The sequence below is a fragment of the Simochromis diagramma genome, unplaced genomic scaffold (genome assembly GCF_900408965.1).
Source record: "Simochromis diagramma unplaced genomic scaffold, fSimDia1.1 OVJJ01000618.1, whole genome shotgun sequence".
NCBI classification, from domain to species: domain Eukaryota; kingdom Metazoa; phylum Chordata; class Actinopteri; order Cichliformes; family Cichlidae; genus Simochromis; species Simochromis diagramma.
Window position 1 is genome coordinate 6,409,703 of NW_024387423.1, and position 17,550 is coordinate 6,427,252.

The 17,550-nt window shown below is 39.8% G+C and overlaps 2 protein-coding genes across 9 annotated transcripts in view; both read left to right on the forward strand.

Annotated features, from left to right (window-relative positions):
• Positions 1-3,170: 3,170 nt before the first annotated feature.
• eomesb (eomesodermin homolog b) lies at positions 3,171-9,527 on the forward strand. 3 transcript variants are annotated; one of them, XM_040013238.1, is made up of 7 exons: positions 3,171-3,754; positions 5,015-5,676; positions 5,846-6,012; positions 6,388-6,509; positions 7,021-7,179; positions 7,532-7,593; positions 7,741-9,527. In XM_040013238.1, exons 2-7 carry the CDS (start codon positions 5,147-5,149, stop codon positions 8,522-8,524), a joined length of 1,824 nt encoding a protein of 607 aa, XP_039869172.1. In that variant the 5' UTR covers positions 3,171-3,754; positions 5,015-5,146; the 3' UTR covers positions 8,525-9,527. The 3 variants fall into 3 exon arrangements, with proteins under 3 accessions (XP_039869172.1, XP_039869174.1, XP_039869173.1); XM_040013240.1 differs by having other exon boundaries at positions 3,175-3,754; positions 5,846-6,000; XM_040013239.1 differs by lacking the exon at positions 3,171-3,754 and adding an exon at positions 3,830-4,931.
• A 140-nt stretch (positions 9,528-9,667) lies between these two features.
• The window catches only part of LOC120722297 (ankyrin repeat and IBR domain-containing protein 1-like), a 36,151-nt gene continuing 28,268 nt past the window's right edge, over positions 9,668-17,550 (forward strand). The window contains exons 1-5 of one of the 6 annotated variants that reach the window (XM_040013232.1): positions 9,668-9,836; positions 11,790-12,075; positions 12,883-13,183; positions 14,456-14,638; positions 15,381-15,498. In XM_040013232.1, the coding sequence (XP_039869166.1) occupies positions 11,888-12,075; positions 12,883-13,183; positions 14,456-14,638; positions 15,381-15,498 (790 nt within the window). In that variant the 5' untranslated portion in view covers positions 9,668-9,836; positions 11,790-11,887. Of the gene's footprint in view, positions 9,837-9,863; positions 10,094-10,120; positions 10,209-11,106; positions 11,652-11,789; positions 12,076-12,882; positions 13,184-13,670; positions 14,370-14,455; positions 14,639-15,380; positions 15,499-17,550 lie in introns of those variants that run through there. The other 5 variants (XM_040013235.1, XM_040013231.1, XM_040013234.1 and 2 more) reach the window with 5 other exon arrangements.

Genomic DNA, 17,550 nt, shown 5'->3' on the forward strand with positions numbered 1-17,550 from the left:
CAGCGATAAAAGTCAAGAAATAACAGGTGTTTAAGTTTTGGTTTGGACACATTTCGCAGACTAGGATAACTTAGCACTACATGTTCATGGAGACATAACCTTTGTTGACAGACAGCACAAAAGCATTAATAGTATCACCGTGAAGCTGTTACAACCGTTACTTCACTGACTCAAAGTGAAGGTGATAGATTACAACATGGTTCCTGAGAAACACCCGCTTTTAGAAACCAAAAGTAAAAGCACGTCCACTTACATATTAAGATGGTGCGATTTGTCAAATAATTTGTCTCCACTACTTTACCATGCCGGTGTTTTGCCCCCCAAAAAAGACTTCCCAATGGGACTAATTGGTAAATAAAGGTTAAATACACAGGACTTCATCCACCTCCTGTATTTGTAAAGAGATATTCAGAGAGATAGCCTCCCAGTATAAAGTCATGCAAACGGGATCTCATTAGCAAATGCAAATGAGAACCCACCAAATCTTCACAGAGAGGCAGAAGTGCATCTCCGTGGGATAGCTGGAACAGGACAGTTCCCCCAACTGCCCCCACGCTGAGCACCAAATGTGATGGTCCACTCCTGCTGCTGCTCTTAACAGGATGTAGGACCAAACCATAAATGTAAGCAAAGGGGAGGAAAGAGGAAACGTGTAGCTAGATGCCCATTTAAACCCTGCTATAACAATCCTTACTGGTGACTGTATTAGAGAGGACTATCCTCTAGGAAATAGCTACATCAGCCATCTATCTAGTCATCATTGTGCTCAGTATAGCTGTGTCTGCAATATCTACTGTTAAGATATGTAAATATTTTTGTTACAGATGGATTTAGATATGTATGTAAAAGTTTACTTTGGATCTGGTGAAAAAAACTTTTCATGCAGTACTAACTCCCCATCCAATATGCAAATTACATCCCATATGTGCGCGGAGAACATATTTCTGGTTTCCTGTATGATCTGGAAATGCAGCTGATCAGCTATAGAGGACAGAAAGCTGAGATTACATTCAATTAAAGTGATAATTAATTTGATTTCTATGTCTGTGAAGTGCCGAGAGGGCAGTTCCCAGAAAGTGAGAAATACAAACCCTCTGAGCCAATCAGAGCTTTTGTCTGAGACAGAATCTGTCGTGACATCACAAGCCATGGTGGGCAGGGTTCCTGGCATGGCCTCAGACCAGCAGACGTTCTGCTGCCAGCAGGGTGGCAGTGGCCTAGGGCAAGGCAGCAATGGCCAGGTCACCAGCTTTTTTCCTCCCGCATGCACGAGCGCTGCAGGGAGGGGGAACCAGCAGAATGGCAAGATGTCAGAAACAGCCCTTTAGACGTGTCAAACAGGAGGCACAGCTAGGGGAAGGTGTTCACTGAGCGTGACAGAGAGTGAGGCTATTCCACAGACGATCGGCCCAGTGACACATAACAATAAGGTAGCTGCATGGTGTAATAAAATCATTGAAGTATGTTTTTGCAATCAGATAAACTCATTTGATTAAAAATACATAAGTAATCTACTTTGAACAACATTTTTAGTCAGTATTTTAACAGTTCTTTAAAATATTCAGAATTTCACTTTATGCTCACTGGCTCGAAATTCATGATGCCACAAAACCACATTTTTAATTATTAGATTTTTTAAAAATGCATTATGTTGAACTGATGGTTAATCTGAATGCTGACATGCATTCCTCCTTCAGCGCATGAGTGTGAAAACACCCTCTGAGTATCAAACACTGCACATACACATCGCCCTCCATAAGGTTAAACATCCAACTATATAAAATACATAGAGGCACATTTTTCTTGCCAGAAGGAGAAGATTTTAAAGGCAGGTAATGCCTTTTTTTCTCTCTTCTTTTACTGTTCCTCACACGTCAATGTGCAAGTCCCTGCACTCCTGGGAAAAATAGAAGTATATTTAGAAACTTTTCGAGAATCTGCTTTCTCACTTGTGACTCATAGATTTTACCATCAAAACAGGTGATCACATGTGTTGCTGTGTCAGATTGATAGTATGCTAAATTGAGAAAGAGAAAGTAAATGGGAAGAAAGTTCAATTAAGTTTTCTTTTAATTTTAAATCACTACAAAGCGGCACTACAAAGAGAGTGGCCTTTTTAAAAAATATCTTAGAAAATGATCTATTTGGGGAGTAATATATACTAACAATTATAAAAAAATAAGTTCAATCAAGCCTGTTGTATGGCTGGTGAAGATGGAAACAGTTAGCCGGGTGGAAATACTTTAAGTTCAGAGGAAGTTTAGCGCCACAGAAACCTAAGACCAAAAAAACTGTGAATTCTACTTCCATATTCATCGGTTCCGTGAAACAATCAAAACAAATCAATCCGTTTATCAGCACAAACAACAGAAGCGTATTCCACTGTTTGCAGTTAAGATAGTTTTCATTTGTCCTGTTTGATGTGTGGTGAGTTCAGCCGCTTCACTAATCCTCTCACTTTGTCTTTGTCATGTTAACTTCCAACCAAGTGTTGTCTACTGAGGAGAAACGAGTGGGCATTTAAGACGTTGAAAAGGTGTGCCATTGAAAGGGTAACTCAGCATGAGTCAAGGTCTGGATTGGATTTTTTCCTTTGAACTTAAAAGTGGAAAGACAAAAAAAAAAAAGTCAAAGAGAGGAAACAATCTTACACGAGCCTCCTCTGAGTTTTATGGCCTTTTACTTTTACAAAGAAGACAGTCAAGAGGTAGATTTGTATGTGAATTCCATGGTAAACGTCTCCTTCTGCAGATATGTGGAATAAAATTACCTTTGGCTCCAGCGTCACTTAGGTTGAAAGACATGAATGTCTTTCTATCTCATATATTTATTTATTTAATTAGCTCAGTTATGACTAAATCTCAAAGCAGCAGTATGACCCTCTTCACTTGGTTGCTCTTATAGGTGGGGCTCCTCACTCTCCATCCTCATTAGCACATTAGCGCTGAGCAAATAGAGTATCTGTAACCTCTGCAGAAGTGCTTTTCATACATGCTGTTATCCAGGAGAAAAAAAACCCAAACCAAAACAAAAACATTTATCATGTTCATAGTGGTAAACAGCTTCTTTATACTCTGACACGTTTCATATACCACTGCTGGTTAAAACGTGGACTGTCCGGTTATCTGAGTTTACTTTTACTCACTTTTCTTGGGTGTTGCTAATTTCATGTATCTCTCATCTAAAACTTCAGTGTGGTATGTTGACAAAGACTCCAAAGCCCTCATCTCTTTTCTTCATAGACAACAACTTTCACAATCAGTCACCTTATTACCTATATGACTGTCTAACACACTCAGGTTGCCATAAGCCCAGCACAACTGACTTTGCCCTGTTATTTTATTCTGCTGATGTCTTTGTTTAAGATTAGAAGATGGGAGCAATTCACGGCTGGATTTGGAAGCAGCTTCGCTTTTACACACCTTGGCTGTGATGCTGAGGATCCCCTGCCCCTCCCCTGGTGATCGGAGGGAGATCTGATAAAAGAGGCTGCTGTCTGCGCGTCATGGCCACAAGCAGAGAGCAGCGGTGAAAGCGGGACTGCGTCTCTGCGCTCCGATCAGTCCGCCTCCGCATGGCTCCGGTTTTATTATAAACTCTGCCTTATTATTATTTTTCCGGACACAAACGCAGCATGATGCCGTTTGCTGTTTACAGCTTCACCGGTTATCTGTGCTGATTTTGTCTTAAGTTTTTAATACTTTCTTGTCTTGAAGCTTTTTAATTAGAAACACCGGAGGACCCTGGAGGCTTGGTAAGTTTACAAATACAATTATATATATTTTCAAATGCAACTAATACATTTGCAGAATTTATTATTATTATTATTTATTATGATGATAAAGCTTTATTTTACATTTAAATGTGCAATAAATGCAACAAACAACTTATTTATTCAGCCTGCAACGAATTAATCCACAGTAAATAAGTTTCTAGTGTCTGGTTTATTTGCATTTCTTCTCCCACCCACCTCTGTATTAATATCGCTTAATTCCGGTTCTTTTGGTTTCTCACATCCGACTGTCTGATCCAAGAAGCATCACAGGTTTCTTCAAACGGAAAAATAATTGGCTATTTTTCTTTTTCACGTCGGCCACCCCGTTGGGACACAACCTCATTCGAACTGAATGCATGCAAATCCATTACCTCTGAATACTGATAGGATTATTTATTTACACGTAAAATGAATCTTCACGATTTAACTGCTATTATTAGTGTTATTACTCCTCTGAGAAGTAGGCCTACATTAAAAACAATAAAATTAAACATGCATACATTTTTGTTCAAATTATTTGTTTTTGTTGGACAGCATTAAATTGAATAAATATTCGTTTCCATCGGAATATATTTAGGTCGGACAAATCTGCAATTTTATTTAGTTTTGATACTGAAAACGCTACGACTTTCAAAACTCGCGGGCGAGTTTCACGTCTACCCCCGTAAATCTGTGCATTGCTTCACGTTTGTCATATGATTTACAAGAAATTGGCTCTTACCTCGAAGCGAGTCCCAGCGAGCTTGTTAATATCGCTCCAGTATTTCCAATAACAGTAAATCCTGAGCTACTCAGTTGCACTTATATCATTTTCTTTTAATTATTATAGCCGAACTATTGAACTTGTGAATGTAGTATATCATCAAAGAGCAAATAAAATCTAATAAAACGTGTAGTATATCAGCCGCACTGGAACGCATTTAGGCCTAATTGATTAGCTAATCGTGTTTTTAAAACAGCGGAGGAAAAAGTAAGAGGGCGGAAAATGGCAACAAAAAAGAGCCTTGTTTTCAGTAAAGTTACTATTTTTGGGGAGACCGCGACAACTGAAATCCAGCACTTTAAGACTGACTTCACATACTTCACAACCACACCCTGATCCGCCCACAAATATCTCCGGTGATATGGAGGTCATTTCCTGCAACCGTCTCACTGTGTATGCGACTTGACAGCTTGAGATGTGTATTAGGGACAACTTCAGGTCTTTTTGTAACCACTGTTTGCTTCTGTCTGTCTCAGTCATTCAGAATCCAGCGGATGTTTGCAGGGGAGCCTGTTTTTAGGAGCAGACACCTGAAAGGAAAAGAAGGGAAGGTGACATCCCTGATAGAAAGCAACATCAGCTGAGCCCAAACCAAGAGAAAAGCAAAGATGCTCGGGAGTGAAGGAGAGAGCAGTTCATATTCTTCTTCCAAAGACACGGCAGATGAGAGGCGCAAGTCTCCGGCTGGGGAGGGGGATGATCCGGTTGTTAGCAACAGGTACACGGAGCACGGGATGAGTGCTGACCGGTACTATATCCCATCCGCTATTTCTAAGCAAAGTCCCGAAGCAGCCAGTCATTGCTCTTTTATCCCTTACACCCCCAGCGGGGCGGTTTACACCCCGTCCAGTGCTGGAAGGTATCCCTCATCACTGCATCTGGGCTCCGTGTTGCAACCGGCCGGATTCCCCCCCTCAGCTCCCGGGCGCAGTCACATTAGTCCCACTTACCAGCTCGGACAGAGTCCCGGCTGCATCTACCCTCCATACACCAGCTCGGGCTCCGCTCTCGGTAACATGGCTCTACCCCCCGCCACCACCGGCCCGGGGGTGAGGTCCCAGGTTTATCTCTGCAACCGACCTCTATGGCTCAAGTTCCACCGACACCAGACAGAGATGATCATCACCAAGCAGGGCAGGTGAGATGGCAGGAAAAGTGTGCAAAGTTAGAGCCGAAGCTTTTCCCTTTAATTTCCTTTAACTGTCTGTCAGTTTCTCTTATGTTCTTTTTCTTCTTCTTCTTTATTAGCAAAATATTTATTTTAATGTTCTGTTTCTTTGAATCCTCCCTCCCTGTTTTTTTTGCAGACGGATGTTCCCTTTCCTCAGCTTTAACATAGCTGGTCTCAGTGTGACAGCGCACTATAACGTGTTTGTGGAAGTGGTGCTTGCGGATCCAAACCACTGGAGATTTCAGGGGGGAAAGTGGGTCACCTGTGGGAAAGCGGACAACAGCAGCCAAGGTACCGAAAAGGGTACATAGTGCCTATTTTCTTTCTTTCTTTTTCTTTTTCTTTTTTTTTAAAGAAATATATTTTAAACTGAGTTGAATTAAACATTTCCCCTGCGATTTAAAAGCAAAATTCACCTGGATTTAAGACAATTTCATCCCCCAAAAGACTTTTTTTTTTTCTGTTTACAAAAAAAAAAAAAAAAAAAAAGACAAACAAAGAAAAAGAAATTCGCTTATTTTATAGCCTAAGCCTAACTTCTCAACTAGGCCATGGAGCAAAACATGGGTTCCCCAGCTTTTCCTAATGGAAAGTCCCATGTTTTCAGTAGAATTTTGTGTAATTTGTTTTGGAAATCTTGAGTTTAAATATTGGAAAATGTATTTCTCTTTATTTAAGGGAACAAAATCTATATCCACCCGGAGTCCCCAAACACAGGGGCTCACTGGATGAGACAAGAAATCTCCTTCAGTAAACTGAAACTCACAAACAACAAAGGGACGAGCCACAATACTTCACAGGTACTAAACTCAAAGCTGAAAATAACTAAAGGCCTGTAACCCTCAAAATAGGTTGCAAATGGCAAAACATTTTCCATTACACCAAACCTTCATTCAGTTGTTGTTTTCAATATAGATTAGTCTGTTTAATATATACTGTAGTGATGTACTTTTACTATATTTTGTTTATTGGCACTTTGATAATTAATGTGGCACAATGAAAGCGTTTTGTATTCAGACTAATTCAGACTTGAAGAGCTAACTACATTGTTTGTTTTATTTTTTAATTTGTGCTAGGAAGGAAATTAGTTTAGATATTTTTGTGTCTATGCAAAGATGATGTGATGAAATTAAACTACAGTAGTGCAAAAATAATGCTTATTTCATATAATTGCAGGACACAAAGTTATTCACTGAAGCTTTTATAGATTTTAATATTTTTTTGGTGAATAGCAGTGACGTTGGAAATTATCGAGTGCTTTAATTTTTTTTTTCAAAATTATCATTATTATTATTATTTTTTACGCAATAGATGATTGTTCTGCAATCCCTGCATAAATACCAGCCAAGGCTGCACATTGTGGAGGTGACAGAGGATGGAGTGGAAGACCTTAACAGTGACCTTAAGACCCAGTGCTTTACTTTTCCAGAGACTCAGTTTATAGCAGTGACTGCCTACCAGAACACTGATGTAAGTGTGGAAAAACTCCGGCCTCCCTTGGTTGTTGTTGTTGTTTGTTTGTTTGTTTGTTTTTTAATTTTATTTTAGATATAAGCTCCCATTAATAGGTCCTCAGAGCCGTATGCATGCATTATATTTAATTATTTACATACTGCATATTATAGATTTTTAATCAGTTTAGAATTCCCATTTATTAAAACTTGTTCACTTGGCATGGGAAGCCATTTCTAACTTTAATCAGCCACAGTTTTCCAAAGCAAGCTAAACATGAGGTCTATAGCTACACAAGCATGATGCTCCTTTATTCTTTGCTTTTCCAAATCTAAAATGTAGCCCAACCTTCGGCTGTGCCTTGTTTTAGATCACGCAGCTGAAAATTGATCACAACCCTTTTGCCAAAGGATTCAGAGACAATTATGATTCGTGAGTATTTTCTATGCGCTTACATTGCTGTGCATCTCTTTCAAAGCAAACAAATACATCATACTGTGGCTACACCAACTAATTGTGAAAGAACTTTCACATTGAACTGTCTTGACCTCATGTCTCATAAGTACATTTATTTATTAGGATGTACACAGCTCCAGAGAATGACCGCCTTACGCCGTCTCCTACGGACTCTCCCCGTGCCCACCAGATTGTTCCTGGCACCCGCTACGCGATGCAGCCCCTCTTCCAGGATCAGTTTGTCAACAACCTTCCTCAGAATCGCTTCTACAACAGTGAGAGAGCTGTACCGCAGACTAACAGCCTCCTCTCGCCTCAGTCAGAAGACGCAGCTTCGCAGAGGTGGTTTGTCACCTCAGTGCAGCAAGGGGGAAGTAGCAGTGGCACCACCAACAAGCTAGATCTGACACCCTATGAGGGAGAATATTCAAGTTCCCTGCTTCCTTATGGTATCAAATCACTGCCCATGCCTACTTCTCACGCTCTTAGCTACTACCCAGACTCCCCGTTTACTACAATGTCTGCAGGGTGGGGGTCTAGAGCAGCATACCAAAGAAAAGTCACATCCAGTCTGCCTTGGTCCCCCAGACCCAGCCCCACTGCCAGTTTCCCAGAAGACTCAGAAAAGGTTAAAGCACAGATGGAAGAGGAGGTGAATGGTAGCGGAGCCCTGATCAGCTCCTGGACAGACCCACAACCATCAGCTCTTTCCTTAGACAAGACCAATTCCTATTCTCTGGGCTGCAAAAGAAGGCGTGTGTCTCTCAATGGTCCAAGCACGGAGGACTCCTCCAGCAACACCAAGTGTGAGGACTTGGTCTCTGTTCCCACCAACAATGGCTACAGCAAGGAAGCCCCCCCATCCAAAAGCATGGCAGCTTACTATCCATTTTACACAAACCCTTAAACGTTTGTTTGGTCTTCATCTGCTACCATGAATGAGAAATATTGTTTTTAGCTTTTTTGTTGTTGTTGTTTTTTGTTATATGAAGACCCTTATTTTGTGTTGGCAGTGATAAATGTCTTTTTGTTTCTTTTGTGGCAAGACAGAAAATGATGAAGAAAAATTATGGCATTACAAGAGATGCACGTGGTACAATGAGCGTCTCCGTCTTAAGGCTTTTTGTTTGTTCCCAAACCGTATATATATATATTTTTTAACTCCCCTTTTATTGAACTGAAATTTACAAAGTGCCAAAGCATTCGTTTAAGGTGCCCTGTTTTTGTTTTTGTTTTAAAAAGTGTGTTACATTTCATTGTTGCATACATTTATGTATCTACCCTTACACTGAGATTAAGCTATGTGTTTACAGATTATATATTGAAGGCCTGTTCATATGAAATGTGTGCATTCTTAAATATATGAGAACAATATGCTGTATATACCTTAAATGCAAAGTTCAACTATTTGATAATAAAAGGCACACATGTTATGTTGAGTTTCGATGTGGTTATTTCAAGTGAGTGGAGACGGCTAAGCCTCTGCTTAAATACAGTGTACTGTGCATTTAGTATTTGTTTGGTGTAGGTTGTGAATGCAAATGAGAAATACTTTCTTCAATTACTCACGAGGCGTGTGTAGGAGATGAAAAATGAAGAACGGCGCCACTCAGCAGTGTGATTTTTCTGCGGACTTTGGCGCACTCTAGTGGTCTTTTTCTGTAATGGCGGCTATTACAAATGATTAGCCTGTTGAGTTGAACGTCTACTCCATCCCATGTTCACTCCAGAGAAGCCTAAAGCAGAAGCGTTTATAGATTTACCCGTTTTAGAAAGATTTCAGGTATTTTTCCGTTAGTGTAAGCGCGTACGCCGTACTTATCTTATCTATTTCCGCTTCAGATATGATGCCCGGCTTTATGAAGGTGTAAATAGCTGTGGTTTCTAAGGGTAAAAAAAACAAACTAAACAAACTAAACTAAAAAAAACATGCACTTGGTTTAAAATTAATGTTAAAGCAAAGCTTAGGCTTTGAAAAATAAGCCGGCCACGTCTTTCTCGCCTGTTTTAGGGGGTTGTTTTGAAACCTGGCAACCCGACTAGTAGCCAGCAGGAGCCACCAGAGTCAACGGAGAGTTGACTGGGGCAACAGCACAGTGCATAGCTCACATTGTTTATACAGGTTTGCCCCACATAACGAGAAAAATCTTTGCTTTACCCTTTGCGACTGACAATTCACTCACAAGGCCAGGTGTACAACAGCAAGATGTACAATCAGTGTAAGTCGAAATACTTGTTATTCATTGTTTACGGAGTTTTTCAACTGTACTTGCTACCGTCAAGTTGGCTAGCATCGAGATTAGCACGCTAGCTCAGCCAGCCTCTAGCGTGTACACTGACGTTGGTCAACGCAGATGCTAGCGTCATGAGGTTTTTTGTTTTTGAATATTATATAGCTAGCAAAGCAGCAGAGTGTTTTGTCAGTACCAGTGGCATTATCGACAAAAGGAATGGTTTGCAGCTAACGTTTTCTAAGGTTGGTTGTCGGCAGATTGGTTTTATTTTTAACCAGCAGTGGAACAAAGCGTTATCGGGGTCTGTTCATTAACACAACATGACACGCTGTCGTCGATTTTCTGCTAGCAAAAATGGTAAACACCGCACGACGTGGGTACAGGCCTGCATGAAGTAGTTTAGTGACAAGTGGCGGCTACGTGGAATAACGTTTTTATTTTTCTCATGTTAACGCTAGCTGTTGCTGTGAGCTTTAGTTAGATGTGGTTGGTTGAAGCTGTAACGGGGGAGTGTCGTTGACTGTTGTAAGATAGGTTAATGCTGTAGTTATTCATTTAGAGAGCAAGCTCGTTGAGTAATATGTGTTACAAACTATGAGATTATATAACTGTTCAAAGATCAGGTGTTTTTCTTTCTTGCTTTTTTTGTATGCCAAGGTGGCATACTGTTTGTCTTGCTTTGTGATGGTGTCTGGCCACTGGGGTAATCACATGGCACACGCCTGATCTAAGGTGGTGTTCACTTCCACTGGCTGGTCTGTTTACATGATGGGTAGCGTTATTTAAATGTACGACAATGATGGCAGGGGATGATTTCATATGTTAAAATGGTCGATATTAGCACACGTAAATGTAGACAGTATTTACCAACTGAATAAGTGATAAATCATTCATATATGTAATACTTGTTTATTTTCCACCTGTCTCCATTCTACCAATCTTACTAAAGAGTGAAAACACGTCTGTGCCATATTGCTATTCTAATTGGTGAATAGATAACCACGTCATAACTTTGGTATTCGTTTTGTTACAGTTAATAACACACTTTCCCAGAAGACTAGCAAAGGTCTCACTCTTATCTTCCTTACTTAGTTTAAAGATTGACTGATTAGAACAGTGTGTCAGACCTGTCCACGGTCTTGACTCTGTTTATATAACAGCGCAAATAGTTAGCTGTCTTCAGTTACTTACTAACCTATGGAATGCTTGGTATTAATGGGAGATGGGGATTTTCGGTGAGTATTCATTCCTTCCATTGCACACATAGCTTGTCTCCACCAGTGAGAATTTTGTTATTGGGAAATTGAATGCGTGTTATTATAAAAACAAATTATGCTGTGTCCTGTGTTCGGTCTGCTGCCGCTTACTAAAAATACATAAAGGTATCACATTGCCCTGACGGTCGTGACCATATGGTGCCCTGGTGGAAGCGGAAAGCGGACTTGCTGTGTGCTATTCTTCAGTTGAGGATATCTTGCTTCATAATGAGCCCTGGCCTCAGTGGGATGAGTAGCTTTGGCACAGTGAAGCGGAAACTCCTGGTGATGCCAGAGGAAGCCTTGTCCATCTCTGTGTGGGCTTTGTCCTCACTATGTTTAGGTATTCAAAAAAAATATATAAATAAATTAAAAAAAATAAAAAGAGAAACAGGGAGCTGGTTTACAGTGCAGTGGTGAGGCTGACGCAGGAGCTTGTGGCAGAGCAGCCCGAGCACCCTTGAAGACTGAATTCTTGTTTTGTGACCAGAGGGAGTGGAAGTCAGCTGTACAAAACGAGGCAAAGTTGCTTTTCCTGAAACTGGTGAAAATACTTTTGATTTATTGGGAGGATGTGGAGACTTGTATGACTGACAAACCTGTTGACCATTTTCTCGCTTGAAGAGCCTTATTAGGCTCAGGCATAAAGACGTTTTACTCCAATTTTTTGTCTTTTTATTAGGACATGCAGTATGCTGGCTTATTGGACTTGAACAGGTGGAAGACGACTTAAGAGGCTGCTGTCCCAGTCAGACCTTTGGACCCACGGTAGGGGACGAAATGGGGAACACAGCGACCAAGTTCCGTAAGGCTCTCATCAATGGAGATGAACTGCTGGCTTGCCAACTGTATGAGAGCAACCCACAGTTCAAGGAGGCTCTAGATCCCAACTCTACATATGGAGAGTCCTATCAGCACAACACTCCACTGCACTATGCTGCCCGGCACGCCATGACACGCCTACTCAGGTTAGGATATGGCCCAAATAAAAACAAATACGCAAGCAGACAGAATGTATACTTCATATTTTTGAGTGTTGTCAGTGAGGAAAAATTGTTATTCTGACAGGGCCTGATAATGATTGGGTCATAGATGGTTCTCAAGCTTTATGTCTAGTAACCCTTAACCTGACTTCTTCTCTTTTTTTTTTTATCACTCAATGGCAGCTTATTCCATCTTTTCACTTTTGCTGTATTTTAAAATTCAGTTTTTCTTTTTTCATGTTTTTTTTTTTTCTCTATATGTCTCTGTCCCATCTGTGTCTCTACATAGCCATCTGTTAGCAGCTCTCAGGAATGCAACATGCTGAGCTGGAATAGAATGACGTTCCAAGAGCTTCCTATCTGACAAGCTAACAGTGCAGACTGTGCTTGTTTTTATCCCACTCTGGCCTTACTCTTAAAAAAACAAGAACAGTAGTTTAAGTCATATAACTGGTTGTATAGCTATAATTCTAGTTTATGGTTTTCACAAAAGCAATGAAATGTTGAAATCTAAACTATTTTGGAAAGGAATTGACCTGCGTTGCAGTATACAGCTCTCCTTTTTTTAGAATATTGTGCAGTTTCTTAAGTTAAAATGCTGTAAAATATTCAGTTACACTAAAAGCTACATGCACTATGCATAACTCATGTTTTTTATCTTAAAAAAAAAAAATCATGTTTACGTTCTGAATCAGCACTGATGTCATAAGAATTTGCAGTCTGTTGACAGTATCCCACAAAAGACAACACATTACAATTTAACCATCTTGTCATGTTGTTATTCTCTTTTAGGTCTTTTCTCATAAGCAAAGATGGCAATCCTAACAAGCGCAACGTGCACAATGAGACATCTCTGCACCTTCTCTGCATGGGGCCTCAGATCCTGACTTCAGAGGGAGCTTTGCATCCTCGCATCTCAAGGCCATACGAAGACGAACAGCGACGAGGGGAATGCCTTCAGATCGTGCTAGCATGGACAGGAGCTAAGCTGGATCATGGAGAGTATGAAAGGGCTGATGTCAATGCCACTGACAACAAGAAAAACACTTGCCTACACTATGCTGCTGCCTCAGGCATGAAGACTTGTGTTGAGGTGAGATTATTAAAAAAAAAGATATTGCAGATATTTTCTCTGGGCTAGTGTAAAATTTTCTTAAGTGTGAAATTTTTGGGGGGTTATGATCAAAGCCTCTGTAGGTGTAAACTGACCAGTTTCACTAAGACAAGGGCAGAGAGTATATGAGGGGAAGGATAATAAATGAGACCAGAGTAACTCTGATGCTCACACACATCATTCAGCGTCTGCTCTTTTGTGTAATGAATATTTGTAGAATAGATCCTCACATGTGGCCTTGTCCTAGAGTCAATCTTGACCTTCGGTAGGGAACTGTAATTTGCATCTTCTCATTCGCCCTCGCTGGTGAGTTTTTGGAGGATGCTGTGCAACACTGTACAATTTAATTAATCTCCTGGACAGCTCACACCAGATATAACAGTCAAATAGATTACGCGTGACTTTATTGTTATTGCATGTAATAGAACAAAATTACAAATGCTGCTCTTAAAATGTGCTTCAGGAAAGGCAAGCAGCCACTAGTTGGGAAATCCCCAGAAAGAACTGCTGTACAGCTGGTACTAATTTTAAATGATCGCATTTCTGCACACTGTCATTTATTTAGATGACTCTTCATTATAGAAATATTATTGTTGTCTTCACTCTAATTTCCCCCCAGAATCCATGCAGTTTATTACAAAATGCAATTTGCACCATGTGCAGAACATAATGTCGAGGCTGGAGATGCAGACAGGTATGTTGTGACAGAAAAAGAGACACCCTACTTCCAGGGTGTCAAGAAATGCCATTCACAGACAGTTTAAAAAAGTAGACTCAAGCACAGAAATGACAGTTACCAACAGAAGCCACCCCCCCCAAAAGACACATTATTAACGTGTGTGTTTTTCTTGTACCGCTCTCAATATTACCTGAGCTCCTTTAATTGGCACTTGATCATCAAGACTTAGTGTGCCATACTCTACAAAGAACTTTGAAGTAAAGTGGATATAAGTGAACTCTTTTTCAGTTTTCTCGTGGTGGGTAAGTTGTTGCTATTTTTTTTTTTTTTTTTTTTTTTTACTGAAGTCATAATTGCAGTCTATATCAAAATAACTGTAATTACTGTTTCATGCCTTAATTGTGGATACTTTCCTCTGATTACTGTTACAGGGTGAGTGGTACTCCACTGTGCAAGTAATCACAGGTGTTTGGAACTACATATATAGTCAGTGAGCTTTAGTATCTGTTCTTGAATGCACGATGTGTTCCATTGTTCAATGCCAGATATTCCTCTTGTTTCTTCGTGCTCAGATGCTGGTGCAGAGAGAAGCGGACTTGTTTGCGGAGAATGAAAACCGCGAGACTCCATGTGACTCTGCAGAGAAGCAGCACCACAAGGAGTTGGCCCTGCGCCTGGAGTCGCAGATGGTCTTCTCTCTTGCCCCTGAGGCAGAGGGTATTGAGGCAGAATATGCAGCCCTAGATCGAAGAGAGGTACAGTATAACACACCAACAAGGAGTAGGTGTATAGCTTTCAGTTTATCACCCTCAGCTGGTGTGACTTAAAATGTTATTAGAACCAAACTTTAGTCCACAGCATGCTGTTTAAAAAAATCCCCCCAAAAAGTAATTTCACTGTTGTTGCTGAATTAGGTCAAACTGTTTTAAATGAGCTACCCTGGTCATCCTAGCCTGGCTGATCCCACACAGCTTCTGTATTGTTACGCTTGATTCGTCCTTATAACCCTTTAGCTACATAAGTAAGAAATAGAAGCAACATATGATGGTAACTTTGCTCTTGGAAAAATCCACTAGTTGACTGTATTTCAGTGTTTACATTTTTGCAGGAGTTAGTCACATTCTTTACTTGAACTTGTTTTGGTTGGACACAAACAGACTCACAAATTACTCACACAAAACAGTCTAGCTTAAAACATGTGATCATCATCATCAGTTTTAGTTCTCTGGGTCTGGCTAAGTCATGTGTCAGCAATCATTTATGTTTCAGGTGGTTGTAGTACTTATTTTTCTCTTTATTTTCTCTTCCCCTTTTTTCACAATCTTTCTTTCCTACCATTATTTCACCCATCACCCTTTTCCCCAATCTCACCCACTGTTGTCCTCTTGTCTCTTTCTTTACCTTTCTCTGACAACCTGTCTTTTTTTTTTCTTTTACTTCTTATCTTTGTCCTTACATTTCCTCTCTTATTATGTTCTTGTCAACCCTTTACTCTAGTTGTACGAGGGCCTGCGGCCACAGGATCTTCGGAAGCTGAAGGACATGCTGATAGTGGAGACAGCTGACATGCTACAAGCCCCTCTTTTCACTGCAGAAGCACTGCTACGTGCCCATGGTACTATTAAACAAACACAGTACTGGTTGTCCTTTCAATTATTTGGACTAGTAATACCCTGACAGCTTAATAGGTAAACATAGTAGTTAAACAAATGACATATATAGTTAAAGTATATGGACAAGGAAGCATTTGATAAACTGGTTAGATTTAATTTAACACCACATAAAACACTTTTCAACACTTTTCAACATATATACATATATATACATATATATATACATACATATATATATATATATATATATATATATATATACACACACACACATCCATACATACACTTTAGTGGACGAGGTAAGTATACCCTTGGCCATGATTTGCATAATTGTTCACCTGTCTCAGATATTGGCTTATTAAAGTCTCTTCCATACAAATCCTGTCAGTTACAGAATGTTTAATCTAAGGTTTCTCTTACACACTGCCTGTTTTAAAGTCCACACGACATTTCAGTGGGATTCAGACCAATAAGCAGGATCCTCTCAATAAGCAAGGCACATCTGCATTGCAGTTCAGATTTTCCCTGCATCTTATTGTAAATGAACGCCTTTTGACACCAGTAGTAAGAAATGGCTGAAGACCCTTTGATGAAATGTTGTGGTATTTTTATTATACTTTTTATGTTGTTCTGTTTGGGTTTAATTTGCTGAAGCAAGGAGTCTGGTACAAATTGGCAGCTGTTTAATACAGTGGAATGACCGATCTTGAGAATAACTTCAAGACTTTTTTATGTGTTAGCAGACTTAGATATCTCCAGTCTTTTGCTGCAGACCTCAGACCTAAACATGATACCACACAATTTAATAGCTTGTAAGACCAAACCAAACAAGCTTAAAATAAGAAAAGCTTCTCCTGGTCACTCTCTAGGGAGGTTCTGTGTATCGGCACCTAATGTGAAACCCTGATTCTAATCTTGTGGCTGTGATGCTGTGAAAATGTGTAACGGTGCATTTTACATGGGGTTACCATGCTTTTTAAATGTAGAAATGACTACAAAATAGAAAATACAGAAAGTGTTTTTTGTATTTGGATAAGGGATTTATTTTCTATAAATATGCAGTACGCTGAAAGGATTGGACTTGTTCTGTTGTCACTGGAGAGAGCTTTTACATGATCTAAATGTAGTTTTAGTGAGCGTATTCATTTCAACAAACAATTTGAGAACAAACACTGCTTAATTAGGTTACTTAGGCTCGCGCCTGATTTACTGTAAATAAGATTAAATAATCCGCAGCGTGAACCATGGATTTTTATGTAAAATCCTTGGCACGTCTAATTTATTTTTATTACATTCTGTTATGTTTTTCCTAGAAATAGTAGTGTGCTGCAGAGAAAATATGCTTTCCTGAATTTGTCTTAATTACTTCACTCTTAACTTAGGCCTGGCCAAGTACTGAGTAAATATATCAGATTTTATTAGACGTGCAGTCTTAACCCACCAGTTTTCAAACTTGCTTCATTTACAGCTGGACACAAGATAGTGTGTCCAAGTGTTTCTGAAAGTTTTACTGATTTGAGGCTTTTGTAAATCGTTACTTCAGACAACTTGGCAAAAATGTTTGTGTATGACTTCACCACCTCATTTTTTAATTAAATGGGCTTAAGGGCTGTCTGTTGAGCTGTGTGCTACATATGAGACACACTTTTAAGAGCTCAGAGGCGGGAGATTGACCCCAGAATGGTGCTATATTTATTCAGTTTTATCATGGGACTGCTGAAACATTTCAGGATTTTGCATGTCCTGGAGAAGGGTTTTTGTACTCGCATGTCATTTCATTTCGAAAAAGCGTAATTTCCACAATTTGTAACAATCTCTTATCTTCTCCTCATTGCTCGTCTGCTGAACTGCTTGCTTTTCCATCTTTCTTTGTTCCTGACAATTTGTATTTCCCAACTAATTTTTGATATTTAAGACTAAATGTGAAGACTTCACTTTCAGACTCTATATAATGGCTAAAGGCTTAAAGATAGGGCCATACACATTGATTAGTTTTAATTGAATGGAGCTAGATTGGGATGGGGGTTGTTACGACATTCATTATCTAAAGGAGG